Source organism: Eupeodes corollae, chromosome 3 (genome assembly GCF_945859685.1).
Source record: "Eupeodes corollae chromosome 3, idEupCoro1.1, whole genome shotgun sequence".
Lineage (NCBI taxonomy): Eukaryota > Metazoa > Arthropoda > Insecta > Diptera > Syrphidae > Eupeodes > Eupeodes corollae.
The window spans coordinates 31038986-31061059 of record NC_079149.1 but is presented as its reverse complement, the minus strand read 5'-3'; the positions used below and the strand labels follow the sequence as shown (position 1 = coordinate 31061059).

The window sequence follows — 22074 nt, the reverse complement described above, 5'->3', positions numbered from 1 at the left end:
TCCTTAAAAACGCAATTGATTAAAGAGAAATGCTCATTTATAGGCTGGAGGAATGAACAACACCATCGTTGATATCAAACGAAGAATTACACTTGCTAACCGCTGTTTCTATAGGCTCCGGAAGTAAATGAGTAGTAAAGCCTTCCCTTAAGTAACCAAAGTGTCGCTATACAAGAGGCTTATCATCCAGGTCTTGCTGGAAAGGAGACGAGTCCAACACATGGAAACAAACGTTCCGCCCAGGAAAGTCGTCGAACCCACCCCCCAAGATAGCACAATAGAGTAAGGCCAAGATAAGTAAGGTAAGACTGCGCAATTGGAGACATCTCGCTAAGTGAGGTCCTTATTCACACTGGACTTTAGTGCCACCGAAATACATATATAATATATTGTCGAATTTTCATAAACATAACATAAAGACTTCAAATAAATTTTGTTATACAGATAATAATGCAGAAAGATGCAGAAAGTGCTCTTAAGAAAATTGCGTGGGTTGTTTTTTTTACCATAGCAGTTTAAAAAAAGGTGAACATTTGGATTAACCCCAAATATCTCACGAATCAATGACGCAAGAGACTTGAATTAAACTTAATATTATGTATTGTAAGGTGATACCAAACCAGTATATTAAAACAAATTAAAGGTTTTTTAAAAATAAAAAAACCTGAAAAAAAATTTGCCTCCTCGAAAATTTTATGAATAAAAAATGATTTCATCTCCAAAACAATTTTGTGCAACGAATCGAAATTCTGCTTTTTAAAATTACGTATTTAAAGAATCCAGAAAAATATTTTTAAAATCCCGTCTTCTTAGAATACCGATTTTTTAAAATCCCGTCTTTAAAAATCCCACACATTTTAAATACCCATCATTTAGAATAACGATATTTGAAATCCTGTGCAATCACAACAATCACGTTTTTTACAAGACATTAAACTAAATTATTGTATTTAAAGGGAATCCCGCTTTTTAAAATTCGAGTAAAACTGGGTTTTTTGCGTTCTGTAGCTTACAGTATACAGTTGAACTAAAATTATTTTGAAAACAGTATTCTTAAAAACAGTACAAAGTTAAGTGATTTGAGTATGTTTTTTGTTTTTTTTTTTTTTTTAAAGAAAACTACTCTATTATTATTATTATTATTATTATTATTTGATATCTCGCATTTGATAAAGGTTTCAATGGGATTGTACTAGCGCAGATTTTCTGCGTTTATGAATACACTCATACTCTTTCTAAATTCTGCTAAGAACCTTATTTTTCAAAATGTAAGGGCTTTGAGAAAATATTTAATAAACAAATAGTTACGTATATAAAATAGGGTAATTCTGATGATTTATATTTACAACTTTGACGACATTTTCATAAAATAAGCCAAACCGATACAAATATTACTTTCTTCAAAAAACATAAAGTGATTGCTTGTGAAACTAAACTGTATAAAACATATGTATCGAAGCCATGCCATGAACTTGGTCACCTAAGGGTTAAAATTGTGAAATTGCTCACGTACAGAACTGCTTCCATCAATTAAAAGGGGATATTCACATCATATTATCGAAATTTGCCTTTTCCACGTGTCGTTGTGCGTCCTCTTAAACTCGTAATAAGCGAATTCAAGAAAGTGTAAGTATCACCACTCTAGCTTTCAAAGCTTGGAGCATCGATATCTCATCTACATTTAATAAAATTACTTCAATAAAACTCGTTAACTGTCTTAAATAAGAAATATTTCCTTTTTATTAGTTTTTTGTTTAGAATACAATATTTGCATTATTAATTAATAATGATTGCACTTAATGTGGTAATTACCTGGGAAAAAAAAGTAATTACGTTTAGAAATCCAATTGCCAATCCTATGACGAGTACGATTTTCTAATAACAAATTTTGACTTTTTTATTTTTATACAAAGCATATCCAAAAAGAAAAACATATATTTTTCACTTCTGAATAAATATTTTAAAAAAGATAGACTAATAAAAGTGTATTTTCTTGGAATTATCATTAATAAGTGATAATGGCAACATGGTGATTTCAAAATTATTTATGAAACCATCAATTGTTTTTTGTTATAATTATTATTTATTATTGTAATAATTGACACACATAAAAATAAATATTTTGTCAAGAAAATTAGACAGAAATAAGTAATATAATTTACAGAAAAAAATGTCAAGGGAAATAAGTTATGTTTTCTTCATTGTTTGTTAATAATATATTTTATTTTTGTTTAACTGTGTATTATAGTTATTAACAGTGCGTCCACTTGAAAAAGTTTTTTAAGAGTTTTTTAATAATTTGTTTTTTATCAACATTATTTTTCGTTTTTATAAAAGTTTCTAGTTTAATATTCGTCTTTTAGTTGCTCTCTTTTGTTTTTTTTTGTTAAACATTTTATTGCTGTTTTTCAATTAATTTATTAATTAGTTTATTTTGTTTTTTCCCATAATGTATGTTAACAAATACAAAGGCGCTTGGGTTAAAATTGTTTTCGTTTTCATTTTCATTTTTATTTATTTTGTTTTTGTTTTTGTTTAAAGTTATTTGTTTTGTTTATAAATCGAGAAAAACATTGCATTATTGGTTAAATTGTTTGTTTTTATTTAAATAGAAATATTATTTTTCATAACAGTTTTCATAATTTCTCTGTAACCAATATGAGGTTCGTTTTAGTTTTATTGTTTATTTTGTTTTGTGCGCATAATGCATTAAACTTGCTGTTAAGTAAAAATTGTTTGTTTTGTTTATTTAATATTAAAAATATGTAAATAAATATTGTTGTTGTTTTTTTTATCAAGCTTTTAAATGGAGGTATAGAATTGCATTTTACATTATATATTTATTTTGTTTCTTTGTTCTTCTTTACATTTTTAATACTTTTGTTTCTTGAAATATATATTTAAATACATAAAATATTAAAGATGTTATTATTTTTTGTTTTGAATTGCAATAATAAATCTATAATTTAAAATATTTTTGTAGTGTTAATAAAAGTTCAGAAGTCGATTGTACACGTTGAATATATAGTTATAAATGTTTTAGGCAAAAAACATTATTATTATTATTTTTATATAAGTTAAATTGAGTTTGGTTGGTATACTTAGGTATTCATCTTCAATTATTACTTATGTATTTTTCTGTCTACAATATATAATTTTGTTATTTCTTCTTTTTCTCTTTTTCTCTCATCCTTTTTTTCTGCTTTGCCGATTTTAAGTCTTCTCGCTCATAATAATTTAATAAGCCAAATATGTAAACAAAGTGATTGAACAAAATTGTTGAAATCGCCATATTTTTATAAAATGATGCCTTAATTTGTTATTTTTAAATCTTAATTAATTAAGAAATCAAATTAAAAATAAAATTGAAGTGCAATGCATTTTTCGAACTCTTCTTTTGCTTTGTATAATTAATATTTTAAGACCCGAATCTTTTAATTTCTTCCAATTACTTGAGACAAGGCCCTTATGGCTGGGCCAATAATGCAGTTGTTTTTGAAAAATGTCACTTGATTAAAAAATCAAACTGTAAATAAATAAATATATTGGCTCAGTAACCAACAAAACCCTATTAAATTTTACAACATTGCGAAATGGCTGAAACAACAAGAATCAGTGTCGTAAACTCACGTCATTCAAACTTTTTTAATAGATCTATTTTATTTTTGGGACAATCATAGACAAAACTTCTGCCTCCTGGAATATGGGTCTTAATTTATATACCTTTTTTTACATAGTCCTTTTATTTTTCAGAAACGACCAGGTCTTAAGTTCAATAACACTGGTTGACATAAGAATACCTTTTTAAAGAATTGAGTTGCCCTGAATTCGATTTTCGCTTTCGAATTTTTCTATCAAATCAAGTTTTTTTAAAAACGCTAAAGTTAACCAAAAACATTTTTTTTAAAGACGAAGTTGAAACACAACAAAAAGTTTGATGATTTTTCAAAGTCCAAATCTTTGTGTTCTAGAGACGGTTTAAATATTTCAGTATCTAACTTAGACTTTTTTGAATAAAATTTCCTTATGTGTTTGAATAATTCGTTTTAGAGTTAATTGATTCAAATTGAAAACTCCGATATTTAACTACATGAGCTCGGACTTGGAAATATTCGTTCCAAAATTATTTTTATATTTGTTTTTTTAATGTGCTTTAAATAATTATTAATATAACCTCAAGACGAATTCGTAATAAGATCAAACATTGCTTTTATACGTTTCGCTTTTTTCCATTAACAATCCTTTTATATCTAAACAATCATTAAATTTTATTATAAATATTGTATAATTTTTGCCTACAACTTTATCTTTCTTTTTTCTTCTTTTTTTATTTCACTGCTTTCATTGTTAAACTTAATAGGTTATCACTGGTTTATAAGATATTATATCTTAATGTGTATAGCCATATCGAAATAAATAAATAAAATAAAAAAAATAAATCGTTTACCAAAAATGCTTGAGAGTTATTTTTAAATTAATGTATCGTAGATGAAGACTTGCAACTTATTACAATTTTTTGAAAAAGAAGTAAGATACTGCACATTTTTTAAGGCAATATTGAAATAAGATTTGAAAAACAATCACGAAATTAAGTGAAAAAAACTTCATCATGAATTCAAATGGCCTTAAAAACCAAATATATTTTTTTCAAAATATAAAAGGTTGTATCTGAAAAACCTGATGTGATAGATTAATTTTAAGGTCGGTTTCAAACTAGAGCTATCAAAACCCTTCGAAAAACTTTTATTTGATGTAATTTGAGTGTAATCTCTTATTTTAGTGAGATCCAAGTGTTTATATTTCATATGAATAATATTGAAGTATTTGCTCGAACTTCTTTTTTTAAGGAGGCTTTTTTTTCTAATATAAATAGCTCATATGATTAAATTAGCGGATAATCTCAATACTCAGTTTTATATAGAAAGTTATTTTTCTAACAGAATGGTTCATATAAATAAATATAAGTGAATCATGTGCTTAAAACTTCCGTTTCGTAGCATGTTCTTTGTTTATAATAAAAAGACTCATTTGAGTTAAATGCAAAACCAGCCATAACTATATTTTGTATCATATTTTGAAGAAGATTTTTTTAGTACAATGAGTCATATGAATGAAATGAAGCATTTGCTCACAACTTCGTGCTTCGAAAGAAAGTTTTTTTTTCTAATACAATGATGGATCTTATGAATACAACTTAGCAAACACAATTTTCAAAGCAAGTCATAGTCCTGAGAACCCATTATGTATACGTTTTAATAAACAATAATTTTGTTCAAATCTTTAAGGACTTGAAGAGAAAAAAAGTTCAAGCTTTTCATTGCACTTTTTCAAATAAAACTGAACAAATAATAACATAAAAGACGATTCATTTTAAAACTTAAAATTTTATTCATAAAAAGCTATCTACATTATGTGTAGATAAGGCATCATATTTGATGGACGGTAGGTTAAAAGATGATTTTATTTTTTTATAAAGAAAGTTCAAAAAATTAAAATAAAATAATAAAAACCATCCTAAACAAAAGATCACTTCTTAATTGTTTTTTCTTTAAATAACAAATTGAAAATTTTTGAATAAAAGACATTTTTCTTTAGAAAAAATACATAATTAGAAAAATTTACAAATTCTTTTCATTTTCTTTCGATTTACCCCCAAAACAAATGTGTTTTTCTATCGGCCATTATTTATAGACACAAAAATACGCTCTTCCTTAATTGAGCAGGAAAAAATAAAACAAAAACATAAACTTTCAGCCTTCAATTTGATGCATACCCGTTTAAAATTCAATTAATATTTTTACCCAGGCACGCCAGTTCACTTAACCTACGTACTAGAAAAAACATAAAACAAAATAATTAAAAATAACACAAAAATAAAAATATATATAAACTCATTTCATTAATCCAACAGTCCTTTTGACCAGTTGACCTCTCTACATTAATGAGGTCGTAAGACATTTGCCAGGAAATCTCCAACAATATTCCCTCGAGGACTGTAATTACAAACAACCACAACTTTGCCTTTGCGAGTCTTCGCAACACCAACACCTAATTCAGTTGTTGACTTCCAGACCATTTGGGTGAAGTGACCAGCACGGAATACCCCTTTAGGCTCGACCATGTAATTGTGGTCCTTGTGCTCTTCGTACCATGAACGACAGACATCCTTGGGACTGGCTTTAGCATTGCGATCTGACGACCAGAGGCAGTAGATATTTTCGCCGTGCGTACAATGGGGACGGTATGCAAAACGGTCTTCACGTGCTAAAGTCTCCGCCCAGTCTTGCGATAGTTGGCACAGATCGTGATTTATTCTAAGGAAAAAAACAAATTGGTTTAATCATTCAACATGAGAGGGCACTAATGACAACACTTACTTCAACATTGGAACACCATGTCTCTTTCTGTAGATATTGTGAAACCTTAGCACTTTTACCACAAAGTCACTCATCTCATCGCTATAACCACTCGATGACAATGAGGTGTCTGTAGATTCCGAGATTTTGTCCACAATTATCTTCGGTGTCAATGGGAAGCCTCCGATTGGTGAAACATTCTCGGCGAAACTGCCAATGAAATTTCCCGGCGGATCATAGTTACACACTACAACCACCTGACCTGACTTGCTTCGTGCCTGTCCGACACCCAACTCTCGACTGTCCTTCCATACGACCTGCGTAAAGTGACCCGTTCGAAGAGTTGCCGGCTCCTTTCCAAAGATGTGATTTTCTCCTTCTTGGTACCTGGACGAAAAGCAAAGAGGGTTATTTCTCAAGTAATTGAGACAAATGACAAATCATTTTCTTACCAATGTTCAACTGGTTCCCGCCCATCAACAATTGCACCATTCGGAGCCGAACTCCAACTGCAAAAGATATTTTCGCCATACGGCGAATTGCTACGATGTGTTGGATTTGCTCTATTCGCCAAATTCATAGCCCATTCTTCGGCGAATTTACAAAGCCTTGTGTTGAGCTTCAACGCCGGAACGCCATGTTTTATCCGATATTCGTTGTGTGCCCGCAAACAGTCCAATTCAAATTCGCCGTAGCCACGTTTCATGTGTAACGGTGATGGCGATTTCTGTCGTAGGCTTAACTGTGATTTGCTTGTTCCATTGCTAAAAGACACTGATCGGCGTTCATTGAAGCACACATCATTTGTGGACACCGTTAGGGATTGACCTTCGCTGTGTGGTGTTACACTTCGCCGCATTAATCGCACCACGCTGGGCGATTTGCGGATATCTGTGGTGGAATTGAAATCACGGCGTTCTTTTGTTATAACTGTGCGGTCTGGTTTGTGTCCTTTGTAGGTTTGGATTGTCTCGAATGTAACAACTTCGCATTGTGGTTCCTGAAAGATATAAAAAGAATTAAAATTAAACAAATGATTCAAGTGTTTTTGAAGAACGACTAAATGAATTTTGATGAAGTATTTATTTTGAGTTATGTTTTGTAGTCAAGGACTTTTAAAAAGACTTTAAGGTCAGTTGACAAAATAATTTTATTTTTAGGTTGGTAAGATGGACAAAGATAAAAGGTGTCTTCCACATACATTTTTCTTTTAACTCTATATAACCAATTTTACTTGGCCTTAATCCAAATCCAAGAACAAACCTACTGGTCTATAAATTAGTTTCTTGCAAAGGTATTCCTAGGCTACTTGTAAATTAAGTTCAAACAAAAGATTGGTTTTGTTTTTATATCTCTGTTTTTGGTGACAATTTAACTTTTTAATTCACTTCTGTTGAAGTCATCTTTTTGGAACATTGCCAAGATTGCGGTATAGATGATTACAAAACTGCATCCAAAATTTGTGCTGCAGAAAGCAAGACAAATCCATATTTCAAAAGAATCATCTCTTTTGTTTAAGCTACCTTATTTTTGGCTTCCATTGTCTTTATTTTCTGTTTTTTAATTTCCAATTTATGTTAATGTTTTATTTGACAAAATTTCAAAACACCAGCACCGCATCAATACAATAATATACGATATTAAAATATTGAGTTCCGCATTTTTTCTGAATGCAATTTAAATATTGCGGTCATCATCATGTTTATAAACTCATTCTGCAAAAGTTAATACCGTTTGTATATCGAACAACCATAAAGGCCATCATACTCGTTCGTACCTACTGTACGAGAAAGAAGGTATAAGCTCATGGGCTTGAATTGATGCGATTATGGTGGAGGAACAAAATTCATTGCCATTAACTTTATGATGTGGACTGATTTTTGGTTGAATGAACAGCAAGTTTACGAGTTTATACCTAGAGAGTGGATGTATGGAGGTACTTTTTGTGGTTATAATGAAAATTGGAATTTAAATGGCGTTCAACATGAGAGAACTGCTTAATACGAAAAGTTATTATTACCGTTATTTTTACGAAAGCTTATTATAATTTGTGTATATTGATGGTTATTTAAATGAAAGTGAGTAAGTCCTTTTAAATTAATAAAAAATAACACAATTTGTGGTTAATATAAATAAGAAAATTTAAATATAAATTATATTTGGGCTTTATTATTTTGGTTTAAAAAAAAGTTGAGAATTGGGTTAGTAAGTCTTTATTAAAGCATACATTTTATAATTGTGTTTATGTTTATTTGCATCCAAATTGTTAAGAGATCATAAAGTTTTGTAGATTTTCATTGGCCTTATAAAAACTTCCTTAACGGTGGGGCGATGACTAAAATAGACGCGTTTGAAATGTTTTTGTTTAGAAAAACTTTTCTATAAGGTTTAATTTTTGGAATCAGGTATTAAACAAATCACATTACACGATATTTAGGTTTAGGTCTAAAAGTACACGAGAACTCAAGCTGTTCGATCATTATCAACGCCTGATCAGATTTTCTTTGATGAGGCGCAATTTTATCTCGTGTTCGGAAGCTATTTTCAAAAGCGGAATTGATGCATTTTGGATTTTAAGAAAATCCAAGGATTATTGATTATTGTAGTACCCGTGGCATGATGGTTAGTGCGTTGGACTTTCATGCCAGAGGGTTTGGGGTCGATCCCTACCTACGCCATGTACAGTTTTTTCACGGGTACTGCCTCTTGCGGGGAATTGCAAATTCTCCAAGAGTAATTTCTTGTCATGAAAAGTGCTTTCTTAAATTTGCCGTTCGGATTGGCTCTCGCACACAGGAATATTTGAGAGTTGTAAGTCACTAGGCCCTAGCTCTGAACGGACTGCAGCTCCAGTCAATTTACTTAATTTTTAAGGATTATTGATAGTTTTTTGTATGATAAACACACAATCAAGAGGATATTACTACCCTTATTCTGCAGACACAGTAACAGGAGAGAGGGTTTGAAAGGAGATATTCTTGCACATTGGTTTTAAATTCCTGAATATTGCCATGAATAGGAAAATCAGAATGTGGTAAAGCATTCAACATTCGCGTAGTACGGTTAAAGAACGAATCTCTGTATTTGACAGTACAGCCGAAGTTGGACTCGAGGGTATACTGATGAGCATTCCTAGAAGCGCGAGTATTACGGTTGAACTATTTAAGGGGAGTAATGCAACTGGCTATTTCACTAAAGCATAAGCCCTTAAAATAACTTTAAAAAAGGGTCAGACAAGAAACCTTACGATGATGTTCAAGAGAAGTAAATGAACTTATGATGATAATTATCATCTATCAATTTAAATGCTCTACGTTCAATACTGTCCAAGAGGCTAAAGTTAGTTGCAGGAGCAATAGCCCAGAGATGGGAGTTGTACTCAAGCTTTGGACGAATATAAGTCTTGCAGATAACAACCAGATCAGACAAACACCGTGCAACATTTTTGGCGACATCGCGTATGTGATCGTTCCACTAGAGGTGTTTGGTGACACACATACCGAGAATATCGAGGTGTTCAGTCTCATTGATGCAAGTGCCATCCATGGATAATGGCAATGGGGGTATATCTCCCTTTAACGATACAAGACAGCATTATGTTTTCGAAGCATTAAATTCAACGCGATTTTTTAATCCCCATTGAACAATTCTGTTTAGGTCGGAATTTAATGAGCTTATCATATTTTGCCGTTGCAGTTCCACATCCGAAGAGGAGGGATGTGAGTCTGAAAACGAATATGAAAAGCTAAGAGTACTATTGTCAGCGAAACAATGTATTGGATTAGATGTTGCAGACAGGAGATAATTAATAAAAATGAGAAAGAGTGTTGGAGATAGGACAGAGCCCTTTGGCACACCAGCATTTATTTTATGGTTTTCAGACTTGAATCCATCCAATACTACTTGTATTGAACGATCCGAAAGGTAATTACTAATCCAATGGAGCAGGGATTCATGAAAACCGATAGTGGTGTGACTGGACTTAACTTATTGGAAAATGGGATTGGTGCAACTTATTAATGTTGGCTTGGTATCGGAATTGAAAAGTATTGATCTTTTCAGTGTTGACTTACAACAAGACCACGACAATATGACCGATTTTTAGAAGAAGTGTTATAAGTATCATCAGTTCAATTTGTTTCCCTCTCTAATAGTTTCATAAGTCTGAGATGGGTCTTATATGATTTGGAACTAACTTTCCTATTTTATGGTGACTCTTATATTATAATGTTACTTGACTGCTAATTCTTTGAAGAAGTTCTAATATCTAAAACTAGGTTTCTTGAAAAAATAGAACTAGGTTGGGTTCTAACTTATTTCTTTATAAAGTTCTAAGGCGTTAGAACTCCGATTTATACTTCACTTTGAGATATAACTTCGATTTGTTAAACTCTTGAATCAAGGGGTCTAGCATATAACAACTGGGTGTAGCAATGTGCTTACTCTTTATAAAAAAATGATTTTTAGATTGCATTTGTTTTGGGCTTCATTTCAAATCACGGTGGCATTTTCTGGCTGAATCTACTAAATAGTCAATTTATTGAAACTTTTTCTATATGTCGAATTGTTTTTATCATTCAAATTGCGAGCATCAAATGAGGCTCTAAAGATTGTAGAACTTAAAAAATCTGAGTGAATTTTTGTAATTTCGGTGATTAGTGTTTTCAAGAAATAGTGCGAAAATTGAATTGAAACCAATTGCTTTTAGTTTTTATAACTTTATTAAAGTAAGTCAATGACAATTTTTGTCAAAAAAATTCACAATGTGAACGCTACATAAATTCTTTAATAAATTTTAGATCAATCTAAAATGTATATGTATGTATGTATGTATATGTTTTGAATTTTGTTTGAAAAGTGTCAGAATTCGCAACAGGTTGCTACAAAAATAGCCACAAATTAAAATGAAATCTAAAATTTGTAGAACACAAAAATGTTTTTAAAACAAAGTTATCCAGATATGATTAGTACGAAAAAATTTCTTAAAATTAAATTTCAAGTAGAAATCTAGAATTACAAGATCGAGTTCTTAATTTATTTTAGAACTTGGTCAATCCCTGTCAAACTCGCCCATTTGTGCAGGATGACCATGTACACCTCGCGCTGCTCCCTTAAGGTTGGAAACAACTTATCCGAACGTTTTCCTTAACATCGTCCTTGAAAGAATATTGCAGAACTCCCACGTCAACACTCGAGGCACTATCTTTCAAAAGTCTGTCCAATAACTAGCAAATGCTTATGACATTGACATAATCGGAAAAACTCAGTGATGTCAATGGGGCTTTTGTGAGTATTGATGCAGAAGTGGCAAAAATATGTATAGCAGTTAATGAGGCAGAAAAAAAAACATGCTGTCACTAGAAATGATCTACAACACCGACGTCTCGTTCAAAACGTCACCATTGACAGCCGTCGATTATTTTAGCTAAGGACTTCGTCTACCTCCATTTTGAACGCAGAAAACAACATCTGCCCTGAGATCAAACGAAGAAATACTCTTGATATCTGCTGTTTTTTGAGCTAAGACATCAATTGAGTACTAATTTCCTCTCTCGAGCGACCAAAGCGTTGCTACATAAGACCCTCATCATCCCCGTAATGCTATATGGTGCAAAAGCATGTACTATGATAAAAGCGGGAAACCAATGTTTCTAACTTAATATTTTCAACCGTCGTAATCTCTGAACTACCATTTATTTGCTTATTATAACTCATTAATAAATTAACAACAATTTTCTTGTGTCTATGTAATTATCAAAATAAAAAAAGGTGTTAACTATTCAATGGGGTTTCTTTGTCTTTACTCATCCATGCTACAAAAACAAAATTGTTTTTCTTTTACTGTCAATTATGACGCCAACCTAAAAACTAAAAGAAGCACTTCAATGGATTCTTGTAAGTTACAATTTGTATGCACCTTATAACCTAATATGGCGCCCTGTTGATTCTCATGTATAAAATTTTCAGCGCCATAAAATTACTTTCACTTGGCCACCATGCACCCTCCTATATGTTATAGTTTCAAAAACAGATCGATAACGAAACAATAAAGCGTTTTGTTTTATTATAATGACAACAAAACAACATTGTATCTAAGGCCAAAGGACAAGGCATAAAAGGGTTAACACTTCGACAAGGACAAAAATCTATAATCACACGCTAATTGTCAAAAGAATGTCCAAAAGCATTAAAACTCTGTGTCAAGACAGACATACTCAAAAGAACACGTTATAAGCCGATTGAAAAAATGATTATTTTTTTTGAGGAATACTATATTCCTGAGCCCTCTGCGTGTCGATGTTTAAACAGTGTTGCCACATTTATGGAAAATAATACAAAATCAAAATATCATAAAAAACTGAATTTTAGAAGATTCATTGTTTTCTGCTATACAATTTTTGGAATAATAAGTTTCTGTGTTATTCATTAATTTGAAAAAAAAACTATTTTTCTTATGTCTTTTAAAAATGTTACGTTTATAATTTTTATTTTTGTTCAAGATCTTAAAGCCAGTAAAGAAACTTTTAAATGAAAAATAAATTTAAAACATTGGCAACACTGGGTCACCAATTACGATTGACCTTTTCTCTGCCATACCCCACTGTTAATGTAGTTGTCATACCTCATCTACCTATATTTTTCTCCCAACCAACAACAACGCCATCAAGTTAACAAAATTATGGAAATTTTTGCCAACTCAACTCAAAAGGTAGGTAAGGTACATGCAAATAGAACCTGTTGAAAGTCGAAAGAAAGACTAACAAATTAACAAATTTGCATAGAAACCGCATTAGAATAACTTTTTCATGTGAGGTAATTCAAAAGCTATAACGGACTTTGCAAAATATCAACAGCAGCGAAAGTGATATAGCGGTGCATTTGCAAAATTTTTATACTTTTGACTTGAAATCAAATGGCTGACGGAAGGAAATTGTATCAAATAGTGTTGTCAAGTTGGAATTGAGGGTGAAGCTACATTATGGATAAAGATTATGGAGGAGGATTAAGGTATAAATATTTTGGGTTAATAAAATTTGCAAAATGTATTTATGACACTGGCTTGTTGATTATATATTAGCTATTTATTGATTTGATTTTGCATGTTAGTAAAATTTTGTATTTTTTAGTAATTTGAGTGCAAAATTTTGAATAACAAGAATTTTATTTTAAGAATATAATTTTAAATTAAATGGTCTTTGTCTTTTTTATTACCATGTTTTTTTTGTTGGTTCATTCAAGTTAATAAAATCCAAACAATAGGTTTATGGCAACTTGGTGTTTAGGTAATAAATTTTAAAATAAATTATTTGAATTTGAGACAAGCCCTAGAATTTATAATTTAGCAAAAGATATTCATGGAAGTTATTAAAATGAAAAATAGCTATTTGCATCTTTAATTTGCCTATGACTCAGAAGATAAAAAAACATTTACATTTTTATAAACTTTAAGACCTTCATGTAAGGTTTATATTTTGTATTAGTTGACATTGGCAGTTATTAAGTTTTTCTATATTCATTCATTTCAGTTTTCATCAGCGTTAACTGCTTATATAGTTTTAAAGTGTTATTAAATAACATTCAAATTAAAAGTTCTACAATTCATTCATTTAAAAGTATTAACAAGAATTATATTCAGTAATTTATACCAATATTAAGAAGTGGATACTCAGTTTGTTTGTTTGCTTGTTCGTCCGTACTTTACGTCACAACTGAGCTATATTGTGACATGATTTTTTCTGGTGTTTTTTTACCATAGCAGTTTAAAAAAAAAGGTACACATTTTGGTTAGACACAAATTCTCCTAAAACGCTAGGGACTTGAATTAATTTTTATATAATATATCGTAACGTGGTACAAAACAAGTACATATATTTTTTGAATAAAATCGAATTAACGTTTTTTTTATAAAGCAAAAAAACCGAAAAAAAATTTGTCACCACCAAAATTTTACGAATGCAAAATAATTGTATCTCCAAAACAATTTTGTGCAACGAAAAGTAAATTTCTGAACATCTGGTAAAAATTTGAGAAAAATCGAATTGACAGTTTTTTTTACAAAAAATAAAAACCTAACAAAAAAAAAAAAACAATACTAAAACTTGGTAAGAATTCACTCTCGACTCAAATAGCTTTTCAAAAATAAAAAATATTGTCTTCCAACTTCTTTTTATTTGCCAGAAAATATTGTTTTCGATATTAAGTATTTTTAACTTCCCATAGGAAGTTATTGTAATGGGTCCGATTTGTCACATTGAAAATTTTGACATTTCTCGACGTTTCAAGGTCCCTTGAGTCGAAATAAAAGATTTTTAGAAATATGTCTGTGCGTGCGTGTGTACGTACGTTCGTACGTCCGTACGTCCTTACGTTTGAAAAAAAGGTGAAAATTTTGGTTAACCCTATATATCTTACGAACCAAAAACGCTAGAGACTTGAATTAAATTTTATATAATAAACTGTAATGTGATACCAAACAAGTATATTTTTTGGAAAAATTCCATTTAACGCTTTTTTATTAGTAAATCGAAAAAACTGAAAAAAAATTTGTCACCTCCAAAATTTTAAGACTTTAATATGATTTCATTTCATAAAAGTTGGTAAAAATTGATTTTCGACTCAAATATCTTTTCAAAAATTTTTGCTTATAAGAAATATTGTTTTCAACATTGGGACAAAGTTTGAGAAAAATCGAATTGACATTTTTTTTACAAAAAATAAAAACCTAAAAAAAAATGTATAGAAGTTGGTAAACATTGATTTTCGACTCAAATATCTTTTCAAAAATTGTAGCTTTTGGCTTCAAACTAATTTTATCTTATAAGAAGTATTGTATTCAACATTCAGTAAAATTTTGAAAAAAAATGAATTGACAGTTTTTGCACAAAAAATTAAAAACCTAAAAAAAAGTAACAAAAGTTGGTAAAAATTTACTTTCGACTCAAATAGCTTTTCAAAAATTAAAAATATTGGCTTCAAACTCATTTTATTTCACAGAAAATTTTGTTTTCGATATTTAGTAATTTTTATATAAAAATCCAACAATCCGTTTTTTCATATAGACAAACTTTTAAGCAAGACAAATCGACAGACGGGATGGGAAGTTATCAGTGTGGGTCGCATCCCACCCTCTTTTCCTGATTTATAAAATAAAATACGATGAATTTTTTCGGTCAAATAATAATAGTAGCATCAAGGGACGATATTGTTTTTAAAATATATTAAAATACATTGGATAAAGTAACAGGAGATATAAGAGATAATTTGTCAACAGACACTATCAAGGACAAAAAAAAAATATAGCACTTTACACTTGAGCTGTCCGTCCGGTGTAGCCTCAAATAAGATGTAATTGTAATTAGGTCCGACAGTAATGTTTAAGCAAAATTTATATTTATCTTCTTTGTTTCTTTTGGTTATGGAAAGTTTACCAACTAACTCATGATAACTCTTTCAAGCTCAAATATTTATTTTACTCATCAATATTTTTAAGAATCTTACTCGATCCACCTAATTTTACCAGGAATTAATCTCTTCTGGTCTCTACTTGGTCAAGACGAAGGTATGTTAAGATAAAGTTATAACACTATAATATCTGAAACGTTACAACCGTGTTTACGGTTGCAGATCCATAACTATTTTATAGAAATTTGACTGACCAATTCGAACATTTGCGGCTCTCGAATCGGCAACCATTTCAAATCATTTGAATTAAAATTATGAAGACGTTTTTAACTGTCAAATGTCAAAAAATGCAAGTAGGTTATTAAAAATCAAACTTCTTATTGTAAAAATGAAGATAAAACAGAACTTTGAAAATTTGTATTTCGGTTAAAATAAAAGTCAGCCATTAGTATTTCAAAATGATTTTCTTGATTGAACTTTTCACATTTTTTTGTGGTATTAATTTAAAAGCTCCATTTCTATGTTTTTTTTTTATTTATGTTATTACCATCACCATCACAATGCACAATCATACTCATCATTTTAAATATCAATTTTGGATGATTAGGGCTTGCAACAAGACGAAACAAGTCTCACCATCGACTCGCGAAATTGAGGAGATACAACTTTTAAAGCTTCCGAGACCAGAGTATATAAGATATTTTGTACCAAAATGTTTTCCGAAACCCTCGTCTTTTCAGGTATTATAATCTTCTTCTAGATAGAAGAAACACTACATTGCAAAAATGTGTTGCAAGAATGTTTCATTATTCAATATTAGATTTCATTTAAGAAGATTAACTACGATTTCGATGTACGAACAACTTCTAAAAATTTTATTTTTAATTTTAATTCTTAGCACCCATTTGTGACAGAATATAGTGTATAATTGTTAGTGCCATTAAAGGATTTTAAACAATGCCGAATTCAATTGAAGAATGACTATGAAATAAATAAGAATGCTAGGATGCGACCCACACTGATAACTCCCATTCCGTCTATCGATTTGTCTTGCTTAAAAGTTTGAAGGTTTTCCGGTTGGGTTAAAAAAGTTGTCAGTTGAATTATTCTTAAAAAAATTAAAATTACCAACAATATTTTTCATTCAAAGAAATAGTTCAGTTTGAAAATCTAGATTTGTTAACGAGATTTTCAGTCGAAAACAAATTTTTACCAATTTTAGTTGCGTTTCTTATTTTTTTACAAATTTTATGAATGAAATTAATTTGAGAAATATCAAGAACCGAATATCAATTTTTACCAAATTTGAGTTCTATTTTTTGTAGATTTTATTTTTTCATGAAAAAATGGACTGTTGAATTAAAAAAAAAAAAATACTGAATATCGAAAACAATATTTTCTGTCAAATAAAAAAAAGTTTGAAGACAATATTTTTAATTTTTGAAAAGCTATTTGAGTCGAGGGTTAGTTTTAGTATTGTTTTTTTTTTTGTTGGGTTTTTATTTTTTGTACAAAAAACTGTCAATTAGATTTTTCTCAAATTTTTACCAGATGTTCAGAAATTTACTTTTCGTTGCACAAAATTGTTTTGGAGATACAATTATTTTGCATTCGTAAAATGTTGGTGACAATTTTTTTGCTTTATAAAAAAAACGTTAAATGGATTTTTTTCAAAAAATATACTTGTTTTGTATCACAATATAGTTTATAAAAATGAATTCAAGTCCCTAGCGTTTTTGGTTCATGAGATATTTGTGGTTAACCAAAATTTTTACCTTTTTTTTTAAACTGCTATGGTACAAAAAAACCACACACGCAATTTTCTTGACAGCCCTTTCTGCATCTTTCTGCCTTATTATCTGTATAACAATATTTATTTGAAATCAATATCTCTTCTGGTTCTTGGGATATGAACGACGAAAAAACGTCGCGAACGTACGGATATACGGACATACGGACATACGGACATACGGACATACGGACGTACGAACATACGTACACACGCACGCACAGACATCTTTCTAAAAATCTTTTATTTCGACTCTAGGGACCTTGAAACGTCGAGAAACGTCAAAGTTTTCAATTTGACAAATCGGACCTATGACAATAACTTCATAAGGGAAATTTAAACAAAATTCTGCAACTTCCGACTTCTTTGCTTAATCGAATCATACAAAATACGCATCGGTGAGACGAGGAGCAAACGAGACCGAGACGAGGCTAGCAAAGAGACCAGCCCTATAAATGACTGTATAGCACTCTGCGAGATAACATCATAAAATTATCTAAAGCTCAAGCTCAACTATAACCAGGTCATTCAATCAATTATAAAGTATATATTTTTATGACACATGAGCTTGAGTGCGAATTGCGAATCAACAACAACAACTCAAGCCAGTGCTGTGATGCAATTTCTGATGTTATAGCTGATTATCTTCAATTGTAATTCATCCATCATTCGGATAAAATTAACGGCTTGACCTAAAAATACCCTCCATCATTTATTTATCAATATGGCCGGCCGGCTTTGGCAGTAGCTGCGGCACCTTTCAAAAATTAATGTCAGTTCCCATTCTATAAAAAAAAGAAACTCTCCATCATCGATATCTCCTTAAAAAAATCAAAGATCTGTTCTCATATGATATATGTTTGAGTCCATAAGACAAAATACCGCTCTTATAAGTTCTCCAAAAGAATAGACATTTTTCAATTTTTGTATGCGTCGGCGGCAACATCGTCGGCAGTGTTTGGCGATGCAGTCTGCAATTTCTGCATAAATAATTTTAAATTCCTTTAACCTTGACAACATTTTGCTTTTGATTTTGCTTGTTATTGTCAATCAGTGATCTATGAGGCTAGAAGTGTGCAAAAATCAATCATTCCCCCCTCTCACACTGAATTTGTTTGATTTTATCGATTTCAAGTGGGAAGATAACAAAAGAAAAAAACAAATGAATAAATTTATGTTTCGATTGATTGCAAATTATATTCTTCGACAATAAAACAAAATAAAAATTGTTAGTTTTATTCCAGAAGCAAAGCTATCCAACATCACCCCATCAAACCATCGAACTAACAACTGTAGGAGGCACAGTACAAGCTCCAAGCATCAACCAGAGGCACAACAAGCCATAAACCGATATTTATCTTTGTATCTTTGCCCACAAATCAATTACTCAATCGATCGGGCTTGCAATTGCAATTTGATCATTGCGCGTTAATTTCATTGCGAGCGAATGTATCCGTATCCGTATGGTACGATGACGATTGATGCTGAACATTGAACGTTAGTCGAACGGACATACACAATACAAAAAAAGGGTGTGCCATCAAAGCCTTCATCATCATCATCAGAGAAAAGTCGTTTCACCTTCCTTTTTTGTCGATTTCAATTTTGATTTCGATTTGGATTCGTTGTTATGTGTTATCGTTGTCGACTTGTCGACAAGTCTTCCTTTCTTATGTGAAGAGATTTATATGTTTCCAGTCTGGTGCATTGTTGAAGTTGCAATCAGCATTGCCAGGTAATGAGATCTGATAATCAAGACTAAAGATGGTTCATGGTCTTAAAAACTGCACCTTTCTGATGGAAAATATCAATTATTAAGATGTTAAATTGAATTTTGGTCTAGAGAACCTTTTCAATCTAAGGTTGGTCAATTGGAAATATTCTTTTAGGTATATATGGCTTATTTTAAAGGTTTTAGAGATCACTTTAAACAAGGTATGAAGCATTTTTCATATGAAAAACCAAGGGTCAGAAAAGTTCATATAGACCAAAAACACTAGTGTTGAACGCCTTAACTTACGTAAAAGAATTAATTGAAGAACATTAATCATTTGATAATTGTATTGTTTGCAAGTTGTTCTTAGATAATTTCGTAACAAAATAAACTTCTTGGGAGTTTAAAAAAAAAGTAGTAGTAGTAGTAAAAATATGATTTTATTTATCAGATTAATTGTTCTTTGTTTTTGTTTTAATTTCACAAGAAAGAGAATAATCTCAACAAGATAAATAGAATTGTTAATATTTTCAAGTTGTATTAAGTTTATTAACTAAACAAATTTGTATCAAGATTCATAAGTATCGTTTTGTAGGGTATCGAGCAGTGTATCGAAGCTACAGTTCCAAGTATTGGCCCCACTTTCTAGAAATTCAATATTATGTGACTGCTCTAGGAGCATCCACTCTCTAAAAAACTGCAATGATCCTGGGTAGACGATGACTTGGCAGAGCCATTACTTTCAAAATGTAGTTAAAATGCATTTTTAGTCTGTGATTCGGATTGAGTTAATCTCGTTGTTAGAGACGGATGCCACCAAACTGTCTAGCTTATTTTTGTATAGATCCAAATGCGAATTTTTCCACTTAAGTTTTGGCAACAATTTCATGTCTCTGTTATTGCTAGATGATTCGTCTATACGCCATATACAAGTAATGAAAAGCGGTAAGTGTTCTGAATAGACCAGTTCTTCGAATTTTTAAATATTCTACGACCTCCAGCCATTTTCCACGTACGAGGCAGTAATCTATTACGGAACAAGCCGTTCATCTTAATATGTACTCATATGTTAAATGTCCATCCTGATCACTACTTGTTCGCCCATTCAACAATGTGAGCCCAATCGTCTCACACATTTCTGTGAATCTTCTTCCATTGGCGTCAATTTTTGGATCTCTTGATGCCCTTGTATATCTAATCTTCTCGGGGACGAACTCATCTTCAAGTTGTAAAAGCTCTTAGTTTTCTGCCCTTGCGTTGCAGTCTCCAATAACCATAATGTTTTCTTGTTGGAGTTTGAGTAGAAAGTTCTGCAAGCCAGAGAAATCTTCCAACCATCTATTACAATTTATAAAAATTGGAATTATATATAATTTCTCGCTCATAAACGTCATTTCATTTCATTTATAAATCGGCATTTTGTTGCTTTACTCAACGATTTTTTTAATCCAAATATGTGTTCTTGTTGCAGGTATCCATTGCCTCTAAACTTCGATGGGTTTTGGAATTTGGAGTATTCGTTCTACGTCTTCTTTGTTTTGAAGTTCCACGATTTCATTTTCATACATAGTGAAGTAGCCTTATCCGCTGCCGACATTCCGGCTTGCGTTGGAAAGTGAATAACCATGTTCTTTTCGCTTGCTTTCATTGACAGAAATTCGATGTCCGCTTTGGTGGGTAGATCCCTGAGTTTCTCGTCAAGTAGGGAGGTCATAGAGTCTTCAATCAGAGACTTAAGATCCTCGATTAGCATTGTACCTACAAACATGTTCGTTTTTTTTCTTGTCTCAAGCGAATTTTTGTGGGGGAAAATATTCGGGGGAGGTTTCCGTAAATCTCTCTTCGCTGACAAACTTTGTGTAGTTATTTTTTTTTTGTTGTTTTCGGTGATTTTAGTTGGTGATAAAAAAAACAGTATTTATTTCATCATGGCGGTTTTTCCCTTGGTGGTAGCGATTCTGACACTTGTCTGCGAATTGCGAAATGTCAGTTATCAAATCAATTGATAAATATGGAAATCTAACTTTTTCTAATAGGGACTTGACAATTTAATTTGTAAACATTCCCCTTTTACTAATCATCCAACCACATCCTTTTACTAATCATGTAAATTTGTTTAGTAAAGTCAACCTTTTTATGATGGCAAACATTTTAGGATTATTGATCTCCATTAAATGACAACAAGTGCGGAGAGAGAAGCAGAAGTTCTGGGGCTAAGAAATAATTCCGACAAGACAAAAATGACCACCCTATCAAATAAATATTTCCTCGCAACCGGTGGAAAAAGTGGAGAGCTTTCAAGTATCGTCTCCATCGAAGGCGGAACCGAACAAGACGACATCTGGGGGAATAACTTTATCAGATTAAGAACAAAGCTACGACTGTTTCGCACAAATGTCGAATCTGTGCTTCCTAATAGTTGCAGCACTTGGAAGGATACTTCAGCCATTACAAGAAAGCTGCAAACCTTCGTCAATAGATGTTTTCGTAACATCCTAGGGATTTTCTGGCCAAACCGTATATCAAATGAGGTCCTTCATATAAGGTGAGGCCAGGAACCTATAATATGAAGGCATAAGTGCCAATGGATTAGACATACGCTTGGAAAAGGTAATGACTGCATTGCACGCCAAGCAATGCAGTGGAATCCGCTCACACAAGAAGGAAGAAGAGCTGGGCGACCGAGAAGAACATGGCGCAAGACAGTAGAAGATAATCAGCGTCATTAGGCAAAAGTTGGAGGGAGCTGAAACGTATCTCCGGAAACCGCACACGATGGCGAGTAGGAGTAGTAGAGGGCCTATACGGACATA

The 22074-nt window shown here is 31.4% G+C and overlaps 1 protein-coding gene across 3 annotated transcripts in view; it reads right to left on the bottom strand.

Moving 5' to 3' along the window:
- Window positions 1–1713: 1713 nt before the first annotated feature.
- LOC129949273 (uncharacterized) overlaps window positions 1714–22074 on the bottom strand; it is a 174515-nt gene continuing 154154 nt past the window's right edge. For all 3 annotated transcript variants that reach the window (XM_056060627.1, XM_056060628.1, XM_056060626.1), the window contains 3 exons: window positions 6809–7356; window positions 6378–6743; window positions 1714–6314 (listed from right to left, as the gene is read on the bottom strand). In XM_056060627.1, the coding sequence (XP_055916602.1) occupies window positions 5939–6314; window positions 6378–6743; window positions 6809–7356 (1290 nt within the window). In that variant the 3' untranslated portion in view covers window positions 1714–5938. The remainder of the gene's footprint in view (window positions 6315–6377; window positions 6744–6808; window positions 7357–22074) is intronic.